Source organism: Sus scrofa, chromosome 13 (assembly GCF_000003025.6).
Source record: "Sus scrofa isolate TJ Tabasco breed Duroc chromosome 13, Sscrofa11.1, whole genome shotgun sequence".
Classification (NCBI taxonomy): Eukaryota; Metazoa; Chordata; class Mammalia; order Artiodactyla; family Suidae; genus Sus; species Sus scrofa.
This window is the reverse complement of record NC_010455.5, coordinates 145,797,223-145,818,204: the sequence shown is the minus strand read 5'-3', so window position 1 is coordinate 145,818,204 and position 20,982 is coordinate 145,797,223. Positions and strand designations below refer to the sequence as shown.

The following is a 20,982-nucleotide window of genomic DNA, read 5'->3' as shown; positions in this document are numbered from 1 at the left end:
TCTGAACGTCAAGGTTCAACAGTGATACTACGGGAACTGTCATTCCTTTTTCACTTAACATCCATATATATATATTTATGGGGGTGGGCAGGGCTGCACCTGTGGTATACAGAAGTTCCCAGGCTAGGGGTGGAATTGTAGCTTCAGCTGCTGGCCTACACCACAGCCATGGCATCACAGGATCTGAGCCAAGTCTGTGACCTACAGTGTAGCTTGCAGCGATGCCAGATCCTTAACCCATTGAATGAGGCCAGGGATCCAACCTGCATCCTCACAGACACTATGTCAGGTTTTAACCCACTGAGCCACAATGGGAACTCCTAACATCCCTATCTTGATTACTCTGGAGCTGAGACTGAGAGTATGGGAATGGAATCCAAGGGGCTTCTTAGCTAGAGCGCAGTTTGAAATGAAGCCCCAGGCCCCAGTGTGGGACCCTATCTCCCTCAGGGTGAAGAATTTCCCCCACCAAATGTAGCCAGTCAGATTCTGTGGAGAGGAGGAAGCACTGGTGTTGCAGTTATAGTTCAGGATGCAGCGAATAAAAGGAATGACCAGAGAGGGTGGGTCCATGAAACTACAAGGTAAGCCTGACAGTTAATCAGAAGTTTGAAGGCAGAGAGCCTGGCTATTCTGCAAGATGGTTTACTGGCTGAGATTTCAAGGACCCCTGGCAAGTTGAGAATTATGAGATCTGTTCATTTTCCCTTCACTGTAATGAATCATGCCTCTGATGACAATTGTGTTTGTGTGTGGAGTCGTGTTCTATCTGCTTCTCTCTGAATTATTGCTTATCACTCGGGGGCCCCTGAACCACTTGAAGACTGCCAGGATGAAATCAGATTTTAGCTGTGGAGGTAGAACATTCTGTTCTGGAGGAAGCAGGTGGTTACACCTGCCACTCAGGGACATCCTGGCTCCAGGAATCTTCTCCCTGCCACATGCCAGAGAACATGGCACAGTTGTTCTGAGCAGACTCTGGCCAGCAGCCCTGTGGCCAGGCAGCTAACAGTGGGCACAGGGAGTCTTCTCTCCTCTCCATCAGCAAGATAGGATCTTGAGGAAGGCTTTGCGGAACTCGACATTGAAGGTGGTATAGATCACGGGGTTGAGGGCGCTGTTCACGTAGCCCAGCCACGTTGTGGCACTGTAAAGCTCTGGGGACACGTGGCATGCTTGACAGTGGGTATTGAGAACATGGGTCAAGAAGAAGGGCAGCCAGCAGACAATGAAGGTCCCTAGGTTGCAAAGGAAGAAAAAACTGGGTAAGGGGTTTGCTTTCGCCCTTTGTTGTAACATGAAAATGAATCACAGTTGTCTACTTTATGGCAGCTGCTATGCCAGAAGCTTTAACATGCCCATTGAATTTTTATACCAGCCCTGTGAAGTAGGAATGATCAGTCATTCTTTTTTTTGGGGGGTGGGGAATGAGAAAACTACATGCTAAAGTCTTTGATTCACCCTAGGCTTTTGCTCCTAAATCAAATTTCCTAGTTTGATCTTTAGATAGTTCTTCACTAAGCTTTTCTACTTCTCAATTCAATTCAAATATTTATTTAATGTCTATCCATGCAAGATAGGTGCTGACAGGGAAGAAGACCTTAAGGTGAAATTGACATGGTTGAGGCTGTTGAGAAAATTAACATAGGAGTTCCCTAGATATGAGAGGTCCCTAAGATAATGAGGAGTTTGGGGCTTGTCTGTGACAGTGAACAGGATGAACTGCCTTCACTAAGTCTATGGTACCTGCAACTTATCAATTTTTTAATTTCTTTACTTAAATCAATTTTTCTTTCTATTTACTTTCTATTTTTCTACTGTAAAAACTAGCTGATTTTATATGTGATGGAAAACTTGGTAAATAGGGAAAAGTAGAAAGAAACAAAATAATCATCTACTGCACAAAGACGATCAATCACTTTTGACACCTGAGTGATTTTCAGTCTTTTTTTCTCTGTATTTAAAATGATCTACACATTATAATACTATATGACAGTAGTCTTTTTGCATCCTCACTTTCTCCTTAATGTTATAAAATAGATAAGCATTTACTAAATATCCAATATGTGCCAAATGCTTTGAGTCATTATCTTACTTATTATTTGATATAGGCACTATAATTCCAAGTGATAGACACAAAACACAGCTCTATTAGGTGACTTGTTCAGTTTCATAAATTTCAGTCTAGGTGTTTTGAATTTCTACCAGAGCTAACATTTATACACAAACTCTTTTCAGCTATATTAAAAACATTTATAAATATTACAGTCATTGGATTTCCAATGTCTGTCAGATATGGTTACCTTAGTATTCTCTGCCAGTTCCACTGAACTCAACCTAATGCAGTGTAAGCCAACCCACTCCAATTTCACCTGACTCAAACTCACCGAGCACAATAACCAGCATCTGGGTTGCCTTCTTCTCCCGAAGTGGTACTCCCCGAGGTTGCAGAGGCCCCAGCTTCAGGGATGTTGACAACCTGCCATTACTGAGTTTTCGAACCTCTAAGCTGAGCTTGGGGGCCATGGTGGGGCTGAGGGAGTTCCGAGTCCTCCCTGCCCTTTTCAACTCTCCTTCTCCTTCCTGGAAGCCTGGTCTCCCCAAGGCAGTATCTTGGCAGATGCTGTAGTAGCGCTTCAACTCCATGTGTGTCTGGCCAGGGGAAAGGGGCTGCAGGTGTAACAAGAGAGAGTCCTGACATTTCTGGGGATATTGTTTGTCTTCTGAATGTTCCTGCAAGGGAAACAGAATGCAATGGAGAAAGAAGAAACTACCATTACGTAGAACCTTCAGAGGGTGCATCCGAGAGTGGTAGGCTCATGGAAAGGTAAGGTAAATGAAAATCTGTGACTGCCTTTATAACTAAAAAGAACCTACCACATATAGAACATTTAAGAATCAAAATATCCCTTGAGGAGGGCAGCACAGAATTATACCTGGCCGTTTCAAGTTAGATGACCTGGATATACAGAGGAACACATTAAATGACACCACTGGGATGAAAGCAGAAAAATCTGGAATGTGGGAAACTATAAGACAAATGACTCAGTTTCTTCAACAAATAAATTGCAATGACAATGACACCAACACTTTCCAGGTGCAAAGTATGGTTCTTATTTGAATTTTGATTCAAATAACTATAAAAATTTATAAGACAATTGGGGAAATTGGAAACATTGGCTGGATATTTAATGGTATTAGGGAATTATTAATAAAATTTTTAGTGTAATGTGGTACTGTGGTTATGTGTTTAATAAAAAAACCCATATACTTTAAAGAGTCTTAAAGAAACATTTTTGGCTGAAATGTTTTTATGCTTGAGATCTGCTTTGTAACAATCCAGTTGGGTGCGTGTGTGTGTGTGTGTGTGTGTGTGTGTGTGTGTGTGTGAGAGAGAGAGAGAGAGAGAGAGAGACAGAATGTAGGTAGGAGTGTCATTGAAATGAGAAGGGGCCATAGTTGATACACCCCAAAGCTGGCTGGCTGTAGGATTAGTTATATTTGTCTTTCTGCTTTCTTAGTTTTGAAATTTTCAATAATAAAAAGTTAAAAAAAACCCAGAATTTTCATCTCAGCTTCTACTTAGTAGATGTATCCTTGGGAAAGTTAATTAAATGTCTCAGAGCCTCATTTGTAAAACAGAAAAGGAGTTCCCCGGTGGCTAGCAGGTTAAGGACCTGGCATTTTCACTGATGCGGCTCAGGTTGCTGCTCTGCTGCGGATTTGATCCCTGGCACCAGAACTTTCACATGAATCAGATCTCATGAGTAGGGAGACTTCAGAATTCATCTAGCAGTGGCATCTGGTCAGTGTCCAGTGTCCTAGGTAGTCTAACCAGATTCTTCCTTAGGCATGAATAGCATCTTCTAAAGCTGTTCCTCAGCCTTCTCATTGAGTTTGACCTACTTGATATCCTTCCAATAAATTCCTTTTTTTTTTTTTAACATAATTTAGTCTGTGTTAGCAACAAAGAACCTTCACTAGTCTCTCCTTAGTTCAAGGAGTCATAATCTTCCAGATACACAAGGCTAGTATACTGTACACACTCAGAAACATTGTTGAATAAATGAATGAAAGTGGCCTTCAAGATGATTTAGTGTTTTAAAAACTGTACTCCACAGAGGTGTTTGTAGGGATTCTATCATATTTTTTAAAAATTTGGATTTCGTTTTGACAGAATTTCTAATAATATAAGTATACTGTGCTGTTTTAGCTGAATGACCATTTGAAACCAAGATTATATTTATACTTGAGCTGGCATCTAGTAATCTTCTAGATGCATAATTTATGAAACTGAAGGTCCGAGGACAAATTTTTGAGAGTGCTTATGAAATCTCAGATTGAGAACAACGATCTAGTACAGCTTGCCTGCATGTCCCTGATTTGGAAATTCAGTCTTAGAGAAGGAAAGTGATTCTTCCACATTGGTGAGTGTATTTTCCAGCTTTCTCTGCAAACTTTTATCACCGCCTCCATGACTGACATGAAGAAACACTGGATTCCTTCGGAACTGGCTGGCAGAACTGTGGCCCAGATGGTAGGACAGAACATAGTTCTCCACACTCCAGGCAATGCCAGCTTCTTGATTCTCTAATCTCTCTTCTTTAGTCACTACTTTTCCTTTTTTTGGCTTTGGAGCCTTCTCCAAGAACTTGGAAGAACTTGGATTTGCTGTAGGCCACTTTAAACCTCCTATCTATTAAAAAAATCATTCACAGCAAGAATCTGTAACTGCTATACCAGGTCTGTGTAAAAGAGGTTAATTAACTATACAGAGATTAGACAAGGCTCAGACATTCATCATTATGGATTTTTGAAGCTTTACTCATAATATTTACTTGGTTGTGGAATTCAGGGGGAGGAATACTGGTCTTTTCGTTAATACTTTCAGGCTCCATTTGGCATTTGGCTTGGGGCAGCAGGGCTGGCTTGAATTGGAAGAACAAGAATCAGGGTGACTATGAAATTGTCTCGGCTCTTCCCAAATTTAATGGTAAATAGGGCAGTTGAAGTCTCACATTAGCCTCCCTTTTCTACATTGGTTGGCTCTGCCTATGTCTACTTCACTGATGCCCTGCTTCCTCTTCTGCAGGTGGTTCTCGATGGTATCTTCATAACACATCCAAGAGTGACTGGCTCCAGTCATTGAAATCTAGTCAATAATCATATGCTTCCTGAATATCATTAGGTATTTGGTAATTCCTATTCTGAAGCTCAAATCAGGCAGGATCTGTTATTTATAATAGATGTAAATGTGGCATTGGGGCTGGATTCCATTTTGGAGTGGAAGTGGAATCAAGTCAAGCCAATATCTTGAGAAAAGATCTCATTCTTTCCTATTATAAAAGGCATGACTTACTTACCGTTTTCCCCATGGCATCTGATGGAAATCTGGCCCTTATTGAAAACTGCCGAATGGGGTGCAACCGTAGACAGGAAGACTAGGGTGGATTGAAGGAGAAGCAGTTATGGGTTAAGCTCTACATAGTTGTGTCATATAGATGACAATCCTTTGAATGCAATATGTTCATATCCTCAGCCTTGGGTCCTGACCTCCTATTTCAGGGGGACCAATATTCTTGTTCTACCCAAGCCTTGGGACTTCAAATTTGAGACTCTGATTCTCATTCACTAGGTTGATCTAGACATCTAACTTGGACCTGCCTTCAAGATCAAACTCAGTTCTTACTCTTTGGAGCCCTTTCCTTAGCATACTGACCTTTATCTTCTCAAAACCTCTCCAGCATTTAATATTTAGGTGCTTATTTGTCTTCATCTCACATGTGGCAAATATCCCGTTCAGTGTTGGGCTGCTCATTGATTTTGGGCAGATGTGTGTTTTATTTGCTTGTCTAAGATTCCAAGCTCCATGAGGGCAGAGGTTGTATAATATTCCTGCTCTCTCTTCCCTAGCAGATTGCAAGTGATCGGTATTCATCCTTTCATGCTTCAAGTACATCTTGAAGCACGTGCTGGGCACTGAAATAAGCAGAATTTACAGCCCAAGCAACAATAAGATTTCAATGACCTTCCTTTTTTCAGACCTAATAAAACGTGTCATCAGCATCCCATTCCCCTGGCTGGTTCATGCCTCAACACAGAGGCAGATCTAGTAAAGAAAAGAAGTTTTAATGGACCACCAGAGATGCTTGATGTGAATGGTCTGGCCAAAAAGTCATTCCTGGGAACTCATCATCAGTGAATGGGAAATCTGCCACACTAAATCTGTGTGGCATCTGAACAGCTGGCCATTTAGGGGCAATGAAAGACTTTGAAGGGAAGCAGAACAAGCCCAGAAACTATCCTATCATTTTGGTAAGTGAAGTGTGCTCTAGGGGAGACTAATGAGATAGAATTTCCTACCTTTAAAGCCTAGCCAATACCTGCAAGCTAAAAGGTGGGTGTCACGTGTCCCCAGTGTGTAGAACAGGCAAAGTCACGTACCACTGGACATAAGGCTGAGAGGCCACGGGGCTGGGTGCTGTCTTCCTTCTGCTCCTCCAGGGTGCTTACCTGCTGGGGGAAGCCAGGCCTCACACTGAGGCACTGACTGTTCTGTCGAGTGAGGAAGCGTTTCCGTCTCCTCTGTCTTAATACCACATAGATCCTGGCATAGACAAGCACAGTCACTCCAAAGGGTAGGTAGAAGGACACCACTGAAGAGTAGAGGACAAAATCAGGGTTGGAGATAGAGCAGATGCTGGGGTCTCCTGTGAGTGAGAGAAGGGGAGAAAGAAAATTAGTTGCCCAAGTATGGGACCTCAGGAGGGAGGACAAAATATTATACCACATTTGTGTACTTAGCACACATGGTCTGATTGTTAAGTGTGTGTGTGTGTGTGGAGTGCAGTTCAGACACCTATGTTGTCCGCTCACTGAGGGCAGAGGGCTAATTCATCTTTGTGTTGCTCATAGTTCACTCAGAAAGAAAATTTACCAGTGATTACATTCCAGACATTGCTCTACACTGGGGCTGCAAAGACGAATAAGACACGGTGTCCACCCTTGAAGGAGCTCACAGCCTAGGCGGACAGATGATCCCTTCCTTATGCTGTTCTAGGTGTCACAGAGGAAGGAATGTGGCCTGAGAAGTAGGGGGGAGGTGGGGGTAGGGTCACAGAACCACAGAGCAGAGGCTCCCCTGAGGGATGTGACCCTTAGTAAAGGGCCTGCTGGTGTGGAGGCATTCAAGGATTGCTGAATGCAGTGAGAGAAAGGAGGCAGGCTTCTTTGTTGAGAATGCAGGTCTCCAATTCTGAATCTGGGTTGTGGGGCAGGTGGTGGCTGAATACAGGCAATTCTCTTTTTCAGGGGATCCCAGTACCGCCCAGGGGTGCGATGGGAAAAGAACTAGTAAACATATTGTCATTGTGGACAATGTGAATCTAGGCATGTCCTTGTCCTTGCTTTATGTCCTGAAATGCTCCAACCACTCCTAGGAGGGCCCTGCAGCGCTGACTGCTTAGCTAGCGGACGTCAAGATTCCTCTAACAGCCAGAGGAGGGCCTAGAACTTGTCCCATCCTGGAAAAGAAAAGGTAAGAAAACTAGCATCTTCCAGGCAGTTCCACATTATCTCACCTAATCATTGTGGCAACAGGATGTAGCAGGTGCCATTACTGTCTCTACTCTCAGATGAGCAAACTAAGGCCCAGAGAGATTCAGTAAGTGGCCCAACATCACACAGCCTAAAAGGGCAGGAGTCTGCATGCTTTCCTCCAGTCATTCTGACCCCAAAACTAATGTTCTTTCTGTGATTTGGACTCTCCACCTCTCTCTTCTATTGGGACATCACAGATTTGCCCTTTGTCCTGCATCATCAGCAACATGTTGGCACACCCTGCCAATCTTAATAAAAGAATGGGGATTCTCCAACCCTGAATCTGGCCTCAGAAGATGCAGCCTCAGGTGTGAACTGGTGGGGAGACAGCAGTGGCCACAGGGGTCCTTCATTCTGCTTCTAAGGTACTCAGAGACCAGGCAGCCTAAGGCAGGAGACCGAGGTCTCCATTTACTAGCTGTGTGATCTTGGGTATGTTACTTAACTATGCCAAGCCTGGGTTTTATTATCTGTAAAAGAAGGACTAAAATACTGTTTCATGTAGTGGTGGTGAGACTACATGAGAATAAATAGTAGTCATTATTAATTTTACTATTATTTATGATTACCTCCTCTGAGAGTTTTTCTCTTCTTTTTTTTTTTTTTTTTTTTTTTTTTTTTTAACGGCTGCACCCGCAGCATATGGAAGTTCTGAGCCACAGCTGCAACCTATGCTGCCGCTGCAGCAACATCATATCCTTTAACCCACTGCACCTGGCTAGGGATCAAACTGACAACTTAGCAGTGACCCTAGCTGCTGCAGTCAGGTTCTTAAACTATTGTGCCACAGTTGGAACTCCTCCTCTGAGCTTTTTGAACTTGAAAGGGAGGGTAGCACTTGGAATGAAAATTTGGAGAGAGACTTAAAGGGAACAATATGGGGGAAGAAAGGGAGCAACAGCTAAGAATTAAAACAAGACAAACAAAAAAGGGTGTGTTTAGTGCTCAGTGAAGCATTTTAATGATAACACTGCCACCAGAATCTTTATGAGCTCCTCCAGATTCTCCACTTCTCTTGGGAAGGAGGTACAATTCAGATAAAATTAATATCATCTCACCAAAGCCTGTATCATTATCTTTTAGGAAATGGCTCATAAAACTCTGAACATTGGTCACCAAATTGGCATCTCCGGTTCTCCAGGGGAGATGGGGTTGGGGGTAGGGATAGAGTGGCTGCTGGTAGTCTTCTTCTCTTTCTTTCTTTCTTTCTTTCTTTCTTTCTTTCTTTCTTTCTTTCTTTCTTTCTTTCTTTCTTTCTTTCTTTCTTTCTTTCTTTCTTTCTTTCTTTCTAGGGCCGGACTCCCTCATGTTGGAAAGTTCCCACGCTAGGGATCAAATCAGAGCAATAGCTGATGGCCTAGCAATGCTGGATCCTTTACCCATTGAGCAAGGCCAGGGATCGAACCCACATCCTCATGGATACTAGTTGGGTTCATTACCACTGAGCTGCAACGGGAACTCTCATGGTGGTCTTTCTGAATCCATAAGGACCCATCAGCCCCTAATTTCAACAGTTAAGGAGAAAAGGATGATAAGGACGATTCATCCACTTACTCATTCAACACAAGTTTACAGAGCCCCTCCTGTGTTTGAGGCACTGTGCTGTGTGATAAAACACTGAATGTCTCTTGTGGACGAGCCTGGGAACTTGAGTCCCACAGTGATGTGAATGGCAAGGCCAAAGCAAGTTAACTTGAGAGATTCATGGACTTCTAGCTCCTTGAAGAATTTTACCTCAACTTGTTTCCAAATATGGGAGATCCTGATGAATTCAATTTAGATGAGCATTTGCTTAACTTTCTGCCACGCCTCCCATCCCCAGATCCAGTGTTCTGAAACCAAGTGAGGCATTTTATTGCTAAAATCTAAATAGCCCTTCTCCATTTCCTTGTTTCAAAGAAAAATTAAGACAGTTGATAGCACTTTCTTTAAGCTTTTCTGCCTTTGAACGTTTCTTAAATTCTGGTCACCAGCTATTGCTTATCCATTCTGGAATTTATTTATTTATTTATTTATTTATTTATTTATTTATTTATTTTTTGTCTTTTTAGTGCCACACCCGTGGCATATGGAAGTTCCAGGCTAGGGGTCGAATCAGAGCTATAGCTGCTGGCCTACACCACAGACACAGCGATACCAGATCCAAACAGCATTTGCAACTTACACCACACCTCGTGGCAACGCCAGATCCTTAACCCACTGAGCAAGGCCAGAGATCAAACCTGCATCCTCATGGATGCTAGTCAGATTCGTATCTGCTGAGCCACAATGGGAACTCTCATTCTGGAGTTTTTAACATATATCGGGATTGATATATGATTTAACAGAAATATAAATGCTGGTTATTTGTCTTATTTGTGAAATGAAAGGATTAGGATCTTTAGGTTTCCTCTAGTACTAAAATTCCATCCTCCACTGCCCTTAGGGGCTGCTGGTGATGTGATATTTGGCTCCCAACTGCTGAGTCTCTGCTGGGAGCTGAGGCAACATGGGTCAGCCATGCTCACAGCCTTGGAACTCTCTGTGATGCAAGATCCTGTCTTATGTGTGCATCCAGAAATGCACGTCACCCTTTTCTCAGACAATAAGAACAATTCCAAGCTGCAAGAAACTGAAGTTCATCTCTCTACCTTGTGTTCTCTGACAATTCACAATCCCACGTGGCAGGGACCATTTCACAAAAAGAAGAGCTCTGCCTGAATGTGTTGTTTTGTGTTGCATTTAATGAAAGTCCAGCCACTTCCAGTATCAGGTGTTGCTGCCAGTATCCTGCCATTTTCTCCTCTACTTTTTTTTTTTTTTTGTCTTTTATCTTCTTAGGGCCTCACCTGCAGCATATGGGGTGAGGGTTCTAACTGGAGCTACAGCTGCTGGCCTATACCACAGCCACAGCAACATCAGCATGAGCCATGTCTGCGACCTACACCACAGTTCACGGCAATGCCAGATCCTTAACCCAATGAGCGAGGCCAGGTATTGAACCCGCAACCTCATGTTTCCCAGTCGGATTCATTTCCACTGCACCACGTCAGGAACTCCTTCTCCTCTGCTTTTCATGGGAGTCAAAAAAAATGGCTGAAATAAGTCACTTATACTGAGCTTTCCAAGGAATTTGGGAACCTCCTTCGAGATGCAAGAAGGGGTGCTGAAGGAACCCACATCAATCAGGATAATGAAGCTGTGCTGTGAAGGTCAGACTGAGGCAGAGAAGGATAGCTCCTCTTTGACCACCAGCAGAACCACCACTGTTTGGGTTTTCCTTGGAGCAGGGGCACAGTTAAATTTTGAGGCTGAGGAAACTTTTCTACTATATAATAACAATAACAATAACACTAGCTAATATCTATTGGGCTTTTACAATGGACCTGACACGTTAACACAGTACATGAGTAAGTGGAGAGTTACCATGGTCTAATATATTTAAAAGTAAGAGAGGGAGAGATGAGAGAAAAGTGAGCCTGTACAGGTCAAGTCACGAGCCTTTTTTGCCTTCTCAATTCTATATTTGAACATCCTTTTGGAAAGATTTTTCTGAGTTTTGTTTCTGGAACAATAATGATCTCACTGATGGCAACAACACTGCAATTAGCTCATCATTCTTCTTCACTTTATATGTTGACATTAATTGGGAACTCTGTCTAATGTCAGAATTTGAGACTGTTACCAGGGGGTGTGTGTGTCTGTGAGTAAGATTGCCCCCACCAGCCCCCAAGAATGAGTAAGAGGAATCACTCAGCCCAGCAAACACTGATGGGGGTTTGCTGCCGGCCAGGTAAGGACTGCCTCCATCTAGCCATGGTAGTGAGTGCCCCATATTACAAATTCCAACTTAGAATGCATTTTCTTACAGAAACACAGATACAGAAGGTGGCTTAGTTATCAGACTAACCTCCAAAGCACACTTAGACTCATCAAAATGGTATCTGAGTGTCAGAGTCGGCTTCTATAGTTGTGTTAGAGAATGTTGCCTTGGTACATGTGTGTGCACACACATGTTTGTGTGTGTAAGGTATTATTGGTAAGCAGTAAAGACTAATGCAAAGATGATAATAACATCATATTTTAGGAATACTCTGAGTTAACGTGGCATATCTTTGTTAGATAATTTGGCTATTTCACCTCTAATGTGGCAGAGAAGCCAGCCTGACCTTGAGCAGATGGTACATGCTTGGCACGTCCACATATGTTACCCCAATTTATTTATTTATTTGTTTGTTTATTGGCTGCCCTGTGGCATATGGAGTTCCCAGGCCAGGGATCAGATCTGAACCACAGTTGTGACCTACACTGCAGCAGCAGCAGTGCTCGATCCTTAACTCACTGTGCTGGGCTGGGGAGTGAAACTACACACCAGCATTGCACTGCTGACCCTATTGCTCCATAGAGGGAATTCCTGTTACCCCAATTTAATCCTTACTGAATTGTATAAAAATCTCTGTGAAGGAGGTAGGTAGAGGGGAGTTATATCATATGTAGGCTTAGATTCTAAAGTCAGTGAAGATTATAGAGTCAAAAATCACCCAGAATCACATAAAAAGAAATACATAGTTTGATTACAAGCCTGAACAGTAATAAGATGTGTGACACATGCAGTGATATGTCATGTATTATAAAGAGTTCAAACAAAACTTGTAACTTCAGAGATGAAGTTGTTGAAATTATTTGCCAGAGGCCACACATAAAAATAATTATTGAAAAATTCCTACCCAAGTACATAGACTGAGTCTACATATTTGATTTTGCTCAAGTTTATACTCTGCTGTATTATTATGCCAAATTTATCAATAAGGAAGCTTAATTTAGAAAAGTTAAGTAACTTGTTCAGTGAGACACAGCTGTTTAGTAGAACTGGAGTATGAATCTAGGTTTTTCTGACTCCAGAGCCTCTGTCTTCCTACATGTATTTTGACTCCTAATAACTATCCAGCAAATTTTTTTCTTTTTCTTTTTAGGGCCACACCTGCAACACATGGAAGTTCCTAGGCTAGGGGTCAAATTGGAGCTACTGGCCTATGCCGCAGCCACAGCAACACCAGATCCAAGCCACATCTGTGACGTACACCTCAGCTCGTAGCAACACCAGATCCTTAACCCACTAAGCAAGGACATGGATCAAACCCCCATCCTCATGGATACTACTCAGGTTTTTAACTTGTTGAGCCACAATGGGAACTCCCAGCAAATGATCCTTTGAAGACTATTTATAAGTTAAGATTTGCTTATATTTATTTGTTTGTTTGTTTGTTTTTTAGGGCCACACCTGTGGCATATGGAAGTTCCCAGGCTAGGGGTCTAATTGGAGCTACAGCTGCCAGCCTACACCACAGCCACAGCAACACTGGATCCAAGCCGTGTCTTTGATCCTCACCACAGCTCACAGCAATGCTGGATCCTTAACCCAATGATCAAAGTCAGGGATCGAACCCACAACCTCATAGCTCCTAGTTGGATTCGTTTCCACTGTGCTATGACGGGAACTCCAAGATTTGCTTGTATTTGTATGTAATGTATTACATATAACTGTATACACATAAGCATATAGCCATGTGACTTGTACATATGTACAAGAAATTCATGAGCATGGGACATAGTAGGAGTTAAATGAACCAATTCAAATGGACAAATAAGAAATCCAGATGAACACTAGAACATAAGCTAATCAGTTCTCTCCTGTGAACACTCAGTGTTTATTATCAATACCTATAACGTTACTATCGGTGCTAATAGTTTTCATTCAACACATGAAACTTGTGAGGCTGAAAGATGGTCATGGAACAGACCCTGAAAGCACTGATCCATATGAGGTGTAAATTTGGATCAGTGTCACATCTAAAATCCTTGACATCGCAGATATACATATTGTTCATCCATCTGTCCGTCCGTCCATCCATCCATCCATCCAACAGAAGATGTACCATGTGCCAGGCATCATGGCCAGAATTTTTGTACATTAAAAACATAAAATACATCCCTAATAATTTAGGAATTTATCCTAGTTTCCAAATGTAGAAATGATTCCATTGAGTAAAAAGTTAGAAATGTATATCCTGCTCCAAGGCTTTCCTGATATGTTATTTTGCATTGTAAATCCATTATGAATTATCATCTTTTCATTAGCAAACCTCACCTGAATTATTCATATAGCATAGGTTTTTTGTTTGTTTGTTTTAAACTGGCATATTTCTTCAAATGAATACAATGTTATTTCTTTCAAAATAGGGATAAGCCAGATTTTTTTTTCACTTGGGGCAGAACTGTACTCCTGTGCCATGAATTGAAGAGGTTTTGCTTTCTATTTTATTGATCATCAGTGAAGGTCAAAGCTTCGCAGTCTATAGCATCCTCATTTCATTACAAAATACATGGCCCAGGGGTCAAATATCTCAGGGTTGGGTACTGCTCCAGCCGTTCAAGTATGCTGTGTGTCACTCAGGTGTTAGAAGTGGGACCGTCATTGTTACCTGTGGTGTTGAAGCCAAAGAGGAGAGGGCAAGACACGGCGAAGGCCAGTACCCAGACGGCCGTGATCATGAGGGCCACACGCCGACAGGAGCTCTGTCCCGTGCCATGTTGGTAGTGAACTGGCATGACCACGGCAGTGTATCTGTGAAAGGAAGAGGAGAGAGCATAGACATGATGAGAAGGGTTCAAAAGACAAGTTGAAAGAGGTGACTAGAGAAAACCTACTAGAGAAATGCAATCATTGATATATGTGGCAGGAGCAAAGTAATTTGGTCTGAGAAACTTAGAGAGAAAGGAGTATAATAGTGAACACAGCTGAAAGGTTGAGATAAGATAGATGAACTCATTGAGGAAAGTGAACAGAGAAAGGGAGAAAGAATAAGAAGGTTAGCATAGCAACACTAGGATGCCAGAGCTTCTTACTATGCTGGTTGACAGCCCAGCACATCCCAGGCTTGCATTCATACACCCTTAACCCCGAAGACACCAGGTGCTGGTTTGGGAGCCCTTACTTCCTCCCACGGTTTTTCAGATAATGAGGGAACTGTGCCCAAAGAGGATGTTTATCCCCACTTGTATCCTAACATTGATTCTAACCGTTTTAGGGACAACTATTCCAAGTAGCAACAATCTTGTAAATAGAAGTGAGTCATATCCAACAAAGGCTTATTTTAATTAATTAATTAATTAATTAATTTTGTCTTTTTGCCTTTTCTAGGGCTGCTCCCACGGTATATGGAGGTTCCCAAGCTAGGGGTCGAATCGTAGCTGTAGCTGCCGGCCTACACCATAGCCACAGCAACGTGGGATCCGAGCTGCCTCTGCAACCTACACCGTAGCTCACGGCAACGCCAGATCCTCAACCCACTGAGCAAGGCCAGGGATCGAACCCGCAACCTCATGGTTCCTAGTCGCATTCATTAACCACTGCACCACAACAGGAACTCCGAAGGCTTATTTTAAAATCGAGTTTTCATGCTTAGTCTGTTTGGGCTGCTATATTAAAAATACCATGGACTGGGTGGTTTAAACAACAACTATTAATTTTTTCACAGCTCAGGAGGCTGGGAAGTCTAAGATCAATGTGCCTGCAGATTCAGTCTCTGTGAGAGCCCCCTTCTTGCTTTGCAGATGGCTGTCTTCTTGCTGTGTTCGCATGTAGTGGGGGGTGGGGGTGGGGGTGAGGGAGCTCTCTGGGGTCTCTTTTCATTAATACCATGCCTGAGGGTGAAGCCCTAATCACCACCCAAAGGTCCCATCTCCTAGAACCATCACACTGGGGGTTAGAATCTCAACATATGAGTTCTGGAAGCACACATTCAGTTTACAGCACATGCTTTTACATGGTCAGGGCACAGTTTCTTATTCTCACTGAATATTGCCGTCTTTTCTGTGGTATCTCCTTACATACATTTCCAGCTGTTTATTGGACTTCCCTGCACGCTTGTTGCATGGCTGTCTCAAATTCAAGTTACCTGAAGTAGATCTTCCTTTCTGCCTACATCTCTTCCGGTTCCACTTTCTGTCTTTCTTCAAGACATCCACACCCAGGACTCAGGCTTTTTGACCCTTTTCTGCTCCTTCCAGATCATTTGCTCACCCATTCATTTAGCCTTTCATTCCTTCAGTATTTTTTGAGTTCTTACTATATACCAGGCCCTATTCTGGGAACAAAGAGTTGTGGGAATGGAACATTATCTCTGTCCTTATTGAGCATGGGGTTGAGTGGAGTGGATGGATCAAAAAAAGTTTATATAAAATAAAAAGTATCATGAAAGAAATAAGCTGAGTGACCTGTTTAAGGATAGTGGAGGATGTAAAGAAGGGGCAGCCCAACATAACTGGGGAGGAAAATGAGTGGAATAGGAAGGAGCCTGCCCTGAGGGAAAGTAGGAGAATATTTCAGGCAGAAGGACAGCAGGTCCTGTAAATTTACCCATTGTGGTGTCTTTCCCATTTATCCATGCATTTCTTTTCTACCACTTCTTATTTGTGATGGCTACAGTCTCCTGGCTGGTCTCCTGCTTCCAGGTCCAAAAATAGATTTCATCATGTGCTCCTCCCTGCCATCCCATGGCCCCCAGCTGAAAACTACTTGAGATAGGCAGAATTCTGAGATGGTCCCCTGAATTTACGCACTGTAGAACTAGTATAACTCCTGTGATTGGATTACAAATCAATAGATTGAGTTCATCAAAGGGGAGATTATCCTGGGTGGGCCTGACCTAAGCAGGTGAGTCCTTAAAAGGGACTGGACCCTGCCTTAATTCAGAGAGATTCAAAGGATGAGAATTTATCTGCCTGGCATTGAAGGGGCAAAATGCCATGTTTGGGAAAAGATCAGTTGGCAGGGAACAGCAGGAGACTTAATGGAGCTGAGAATAGCCCCTGGTGACAACAACAAAGTGAGGACCTCAGTCTTTGAACTGCAAGGAACTGACTTTTACTGACTACTTGAATAAATCTGGAATATTGAAACACAAATCAGCTTATAATTCGTTTTCAGCCTTGTGAGACCCTACCTAACTGTGCCCAGATTTTTGACCTGTGAGATAAAAAATGAATGTAGTTGAAGCCAGTAGATTTTTGATAATTTGTTACACAACAATAGAAAACAAATACAATGTTAATACTTAGCCTTCCCCCAAATGACCCCAATTGCCTTGCCAGCCTGACCTCCCACTGGTCCCTGACACTTTTTTTTTTTTTTTTTTGTATTTGCCTTTTCTAGGGCCACTCTTGCGGCATATGGAAGTTCCCAGGCTAGGGGTCTAATCTGAGCTGTAGCCACCAGCCTACGCCAGAGTCACAGCAACGCGGGATCCGAGCTGCCTCTGCAACCTACACCATAACTCACGGCAACGCCAGATCCTCAGCCCACTGAGCAAGGCCAGGGATCGAACCCACAACCTCATGGTTCCTAGTCGGATTCATTACCCACTGAGCCATGATGGGAACTCCCCCCGCCCGTGACACTTACTTTTAACTCCAGCTGTACTGGCCTAGCACTGGGCAATCTTCAATAGTCTTTGTTCAGTCCATTATCCTTTTTCCTTTCCTGGAGAGCTCATTCTTTCCCTCCTTTAATCCCATATCAGCTCTCCAGTAACCTTCCCAGCCCTTCCACTTTTTTTGGGGGGGACTGCACTAGTGGCACCTGGAAGTTCCCAGGCTAGGGGTCAGATTGGAGCTACAGCAATGCAGGATTCAAGCTGTGTCTGTGACCTACACCACAGCTCACAGCAACACCACATCCTTAACCCACTGAGATCTCACTGCCAAGTCCAAGGGAGGCCCATGGCAACACAGTTCCCTTCTCCTGACACACAAACATCACAAATCCTCCCTTGAACCCCTACCTTGGCAATGAAAGATCAGGGCAAGTAGCAGCTGGCACTCCTCCAGGCCTCTCATTCTCCTCAGGACTTTAGGCTCTGCTGGGGCAGTGAGCTGGGGCTTCAAGGCCGATATGTCCACCAGGGCTGGCCCCTAAGCAGAGATCCCTGAGGCTCCTTGAGAGGCTGAACCTTGAGTCCTGCAGCTGTCATGGCCAAACAGTTGTTGAGGGTCGGGAAGGAAAGGTTTGATAAAATTCCTAATGTCCAGACCTGCAGCTGGGCCCAGACCCCTCATTTACATAATGGCTCTTGATGTAAAAGAAGCTGACTATCCCATACATTCAGTGGTTTCAGTGGTGTGCTGTTAAATACCTGATATTTGGCTCTCCAGGTGAAAAAAAAGCCCTAATTTACATAATTTGTCAATTTCTGTGGTACAGTTACTCCCATCCTTGTCGGTTTCAAGTTACACCACAGGATTAACAACTGGCTTAAAAAATTCCTCAGATTTGGCCAATCCTCTCTCACTAGCCATTAGGAACTGACTCCAAGGCCACCACTGAGGAGTTCCCATTGTGGCTCTGAGGGTTAAGAACCCGACATAGTGTCTCCAAGGATATGGGTTTGATCCCTGGCTTCCCTCAGTGGGTTAAGGATCTGGTAATGCCGCAAGTTGTGGCTCAGGTTGTAGATGCAGCTTGGATCTGGTGTTGCTGATGCTGTAGGGTACAGCTCGCATTTGACCCCTGGCCCCGGGGAACTTCCAAGTGCTGCAGGTGCGGCCCTGAAAAATAAAAAAATAATAAACAAGCCCACCACTGAGAGCTGCACACTTGCCTAGCTATGCTTCAGCATCCAGCAATTTCTTGGAGGTTCTCATTAATTCAATAAGTCAGTGAGTGTAGGGAACTGACTTCATTTTACAAAGGAGGAATCAGAGCCATAGAGAGGCTGCACGATGGAACCAAGTTCCCATAGCTGGGGGCAGTGCAGACTCTGAGGTCAGGTGTCTCTTGAGTGCCCTCTCCTTGTAAAGGGCATTGCAAGTCTTCCAGGCCTTGTGAGGACAAGGGCTTCCCCAGCAAAGGTAGCATTGACAGGTGTATTATGAGGGCACCAGGGCCATCCAGAACAGAGCTTCCTCAATTAGTTTGATTCTATTCATTGTCTGGGGGTCCCGTTAAAATACATATTCCAAGGCCACCCCCTTGGATATTTGGTCCAGTCTAGAAGTGTGGTCCAGTCTAGAAGTGTGTATTTTTAACAAGCAAGAGGATTATGATTAGGCAAGCTGGAGAAAGAGCCTGGGGGAAAATTTCTGCGTCAAAAATTCTTGCTAACTTGGGTAAGAAGTGAGAGATGAGACTACACTGACCCTGTTACATTTATATTTTTTCTTCTTAATTTTAAAACATGATTAAATATTTCGAATAAATGAGCTCCCCCACCTCCATTTGCTTCCCAGGTTTTTCCGCCAGGAAGCTGGCATAGGAGCTGAGGCACGGAGGCTGTTCCGAGATTGACCAGCGGAGGGCACCATAATGCAGCAAGAACCCCGCCAGCGCGGCGGGGTGAGAAGTTCACTGCTCACCTGGGGGCTCTCCAGGCCTGGTGGGGAGGCGGAGAGGGAAGGCTCTCCCCCTCTTCCCGGTTCCTGCCGCCCTACAGGGACTCCGAATTCCCACTCGAGCAGACTGCTCAGCCTCCGGTCTCCTCCCTGATCGGTCGAAGAAGACTGACCTCAGGCGAGGGCAGGGCTGGGCGCCGGCCCAAGGCGCTCACCCGGCTCTTCCGGGTCTTTGGCCAGTGCGCGCCAGCGCGCTCTTCCCCGGGTCGCTGCCTGGCCAGGCTCCAGCCCTTTGAGCTCCTAGTTTCTGGGTCCCTTCTGGCCGCTACACTGGCTGTGTGCACAGTGGGTAAGTCAATGGACCTTGGAGACAGACTAATTAGCGTCTGAATCCCACTTGGCCTGTCGCTTAACCGTGTGGCCAGGGACCAGATATTTGACTTCTTTGAGACTCAATTTCCTCCTCTGCACAATGGGGATAATGATTCTGCCCGATAGGGCTGTTAACGGATATTGAATGAGATTATCCCTGTGAGATTTTTTTCTCAAAATATCCGGTATATACTAAAGAATTCAAAAAACAGTGTTATTATTTTTATTATTATTGTCATTTTTACTGTGCTAGGCCAAGGGGTCTGTGATTGTTCATATCAATAAGTTCACGGGTGTCTGCCCCTTATTCCTGATTATCAGGGAACATTAAATTTATTTGTTTAACAAACACACAAGTATAAAGCACTTTTTATGTGCTGGGCAACTGTTCAAAGTGCTTTACAAATATTAACTCATTTAATCTTCATAACGACCCTTTTGCTATTATCTCCACTGAACAGATAAAGGAACTGAGGCCCAGAGAGGTTAACTGACTTGCTCAATGTCACATTGTTATTAAGCGGTAGAGCCAGGATTTCCAGCCAGGCAGTGTGGCTCAGAGCTAGAGGGGCCTGGAGTATGGCTAAGGGCCTCTAAGGCAGTGATCTGGAGTAGAAAGATGCTGACTGAATCCTTACTTCTGTACCCATCAGCTGTGCCATCTGGGCAAGCTTACCTACACAGTCTAGAATCATAAAGATCTTTACTTATACAGAATGCAGATAATACACCTACCTTGCTAGGGCGTTGTGAGGATTAGCAATAATGACAAGCTCTTGCCTGGCACACACTACATGCTAAATAAATGGTAGCTAGTTCTACTCTTGCTGCTTTTAGATTCACTCAAGTTAGGATTAGCATGGAGGTAGCCAGGGCACTGAAGACAAAGGAAATGTGCCTGGTTTACTCCCAGGAAATTGCGCCTAGAGGGGTGGCCTGCCTTCCTGGATGGTGGCTCCTCTCTCAGCGTCCCATCCCCATCTCCACCAGTAAAGAGGCCACTTGATGAAAAGGACGTAGGAGTGGTGTGGGAGACTCCAGTTTCTAGTCCCAGAACTAACAGGCTGCAGGACCCCTGGGAGCATGTGACATTTCTGCACAAATGAATTAAACTATGATGCCCCTTCTGACTCTCAGTTCTGGGACTGGGGTTCATGGGCTTGTCACTCTACTGAGAGTCTTAGGATCCCTGTAGAAGGTGACCTCAGCCTGGAGCTCTATCCTGGGGAGGGAGGTGTGTGTGTGGGGGAACTGGCGAGAGTGCCTCCAGAGGAAGCTGCAGAGGGGGAGGAAGGAGGCTGGGCTGGTGGGAGGGCCTGAGTCTAACTCCCCGCCTGGGTTTAATGAGCCCCAGGCTCGGTGAGGGCTGCTTTTCACCACCTTTTATTTGGTCAGACAGGGGGCTCAATAAATCTTTAGTTCTGTGGACTCCCCTAGTGGAATTGTTGAAGGAGAAAGCTTTTTGCAAATGACTGGAAAGCCCCTTGCAAATATAAAGTGCTTATTTAGATGCAAACGAAAAATCCAAGGTGCCTGTGACTCATCTGGTACCTATTGTGCTCGCTGCAAAGACGCGGAGGCTTGCCTGTGTGATGGGTGCCATTTGAGAGCCACTTAAAGAACTCCCTGGTGAATGAATTTGGT

The 20,982-nt window shown here is 44.0% G+C and overlaps 2 protein-coding genes across 5 annotated transcripts in view; one reads left to right on the top strand and one right to left on the bottom strand.

Moving 5' to 3' along the window:
• DRD3 (dopamine receptor D3) overlaps positions 208 to 20,982 on the bottom strand; it is a 48,704-nt gene continuing 27,929 nt past the window's right edge. Inside the window, exons 5-9 of one of the 3 annotated variants that reach the window (XM_021070345.1) lie at positions 14,061 to 14,203; positions 6,514 to 6,710; positions 5,364 to 5,441; positions 2,388 to 2,733; positions 208 to 1,238 (exon numbers count right to left, since the gene is read on the bottom strand). In XM_021070345.1, the coding sequence (XP_020926004.1) occupies positions 1,042 to 1,238; positions 2,388 to 2,733; positions 5,364 to 5,441; positions 6,514 to 6,710; positions 14,061 to 14,203 (961 nt within the window). In that variant the 3' untranslated portion in view covers positions 208 to 1,041. The remainder of the gene's footprint in view (positions 1,239 to 2,387; positions 2,734 to 5,363; positions 5,442 to 6,513; positions 6,711 to 14,060; positions 14,204 to 20,982) is intronic. The other 2 variants (XM_021070346.1, XM_021070347.1) reach the window with 2 other exon arrangements.
• TIGIT (T-cell immunoreceptor with Ig and ITIM domains) overlaps positions 19,181 to 20,982 on the top strand; it is a 125,379-nt gene continuing 123,577 nt past the window's right edge. The window contains exon 1 of one of the 2 annotated variants that reach the window (XM_003358804.4): positions 19,181 to 19,315. The gene's annotated coding sequence lies outside the window, so the exon portion shown is untranslated. The remainder of the gene's footprint in view (positions 19,316 to 20,982) is intronic. The other variant, XM_021070349.1, reaches the window with a different exon arrangement.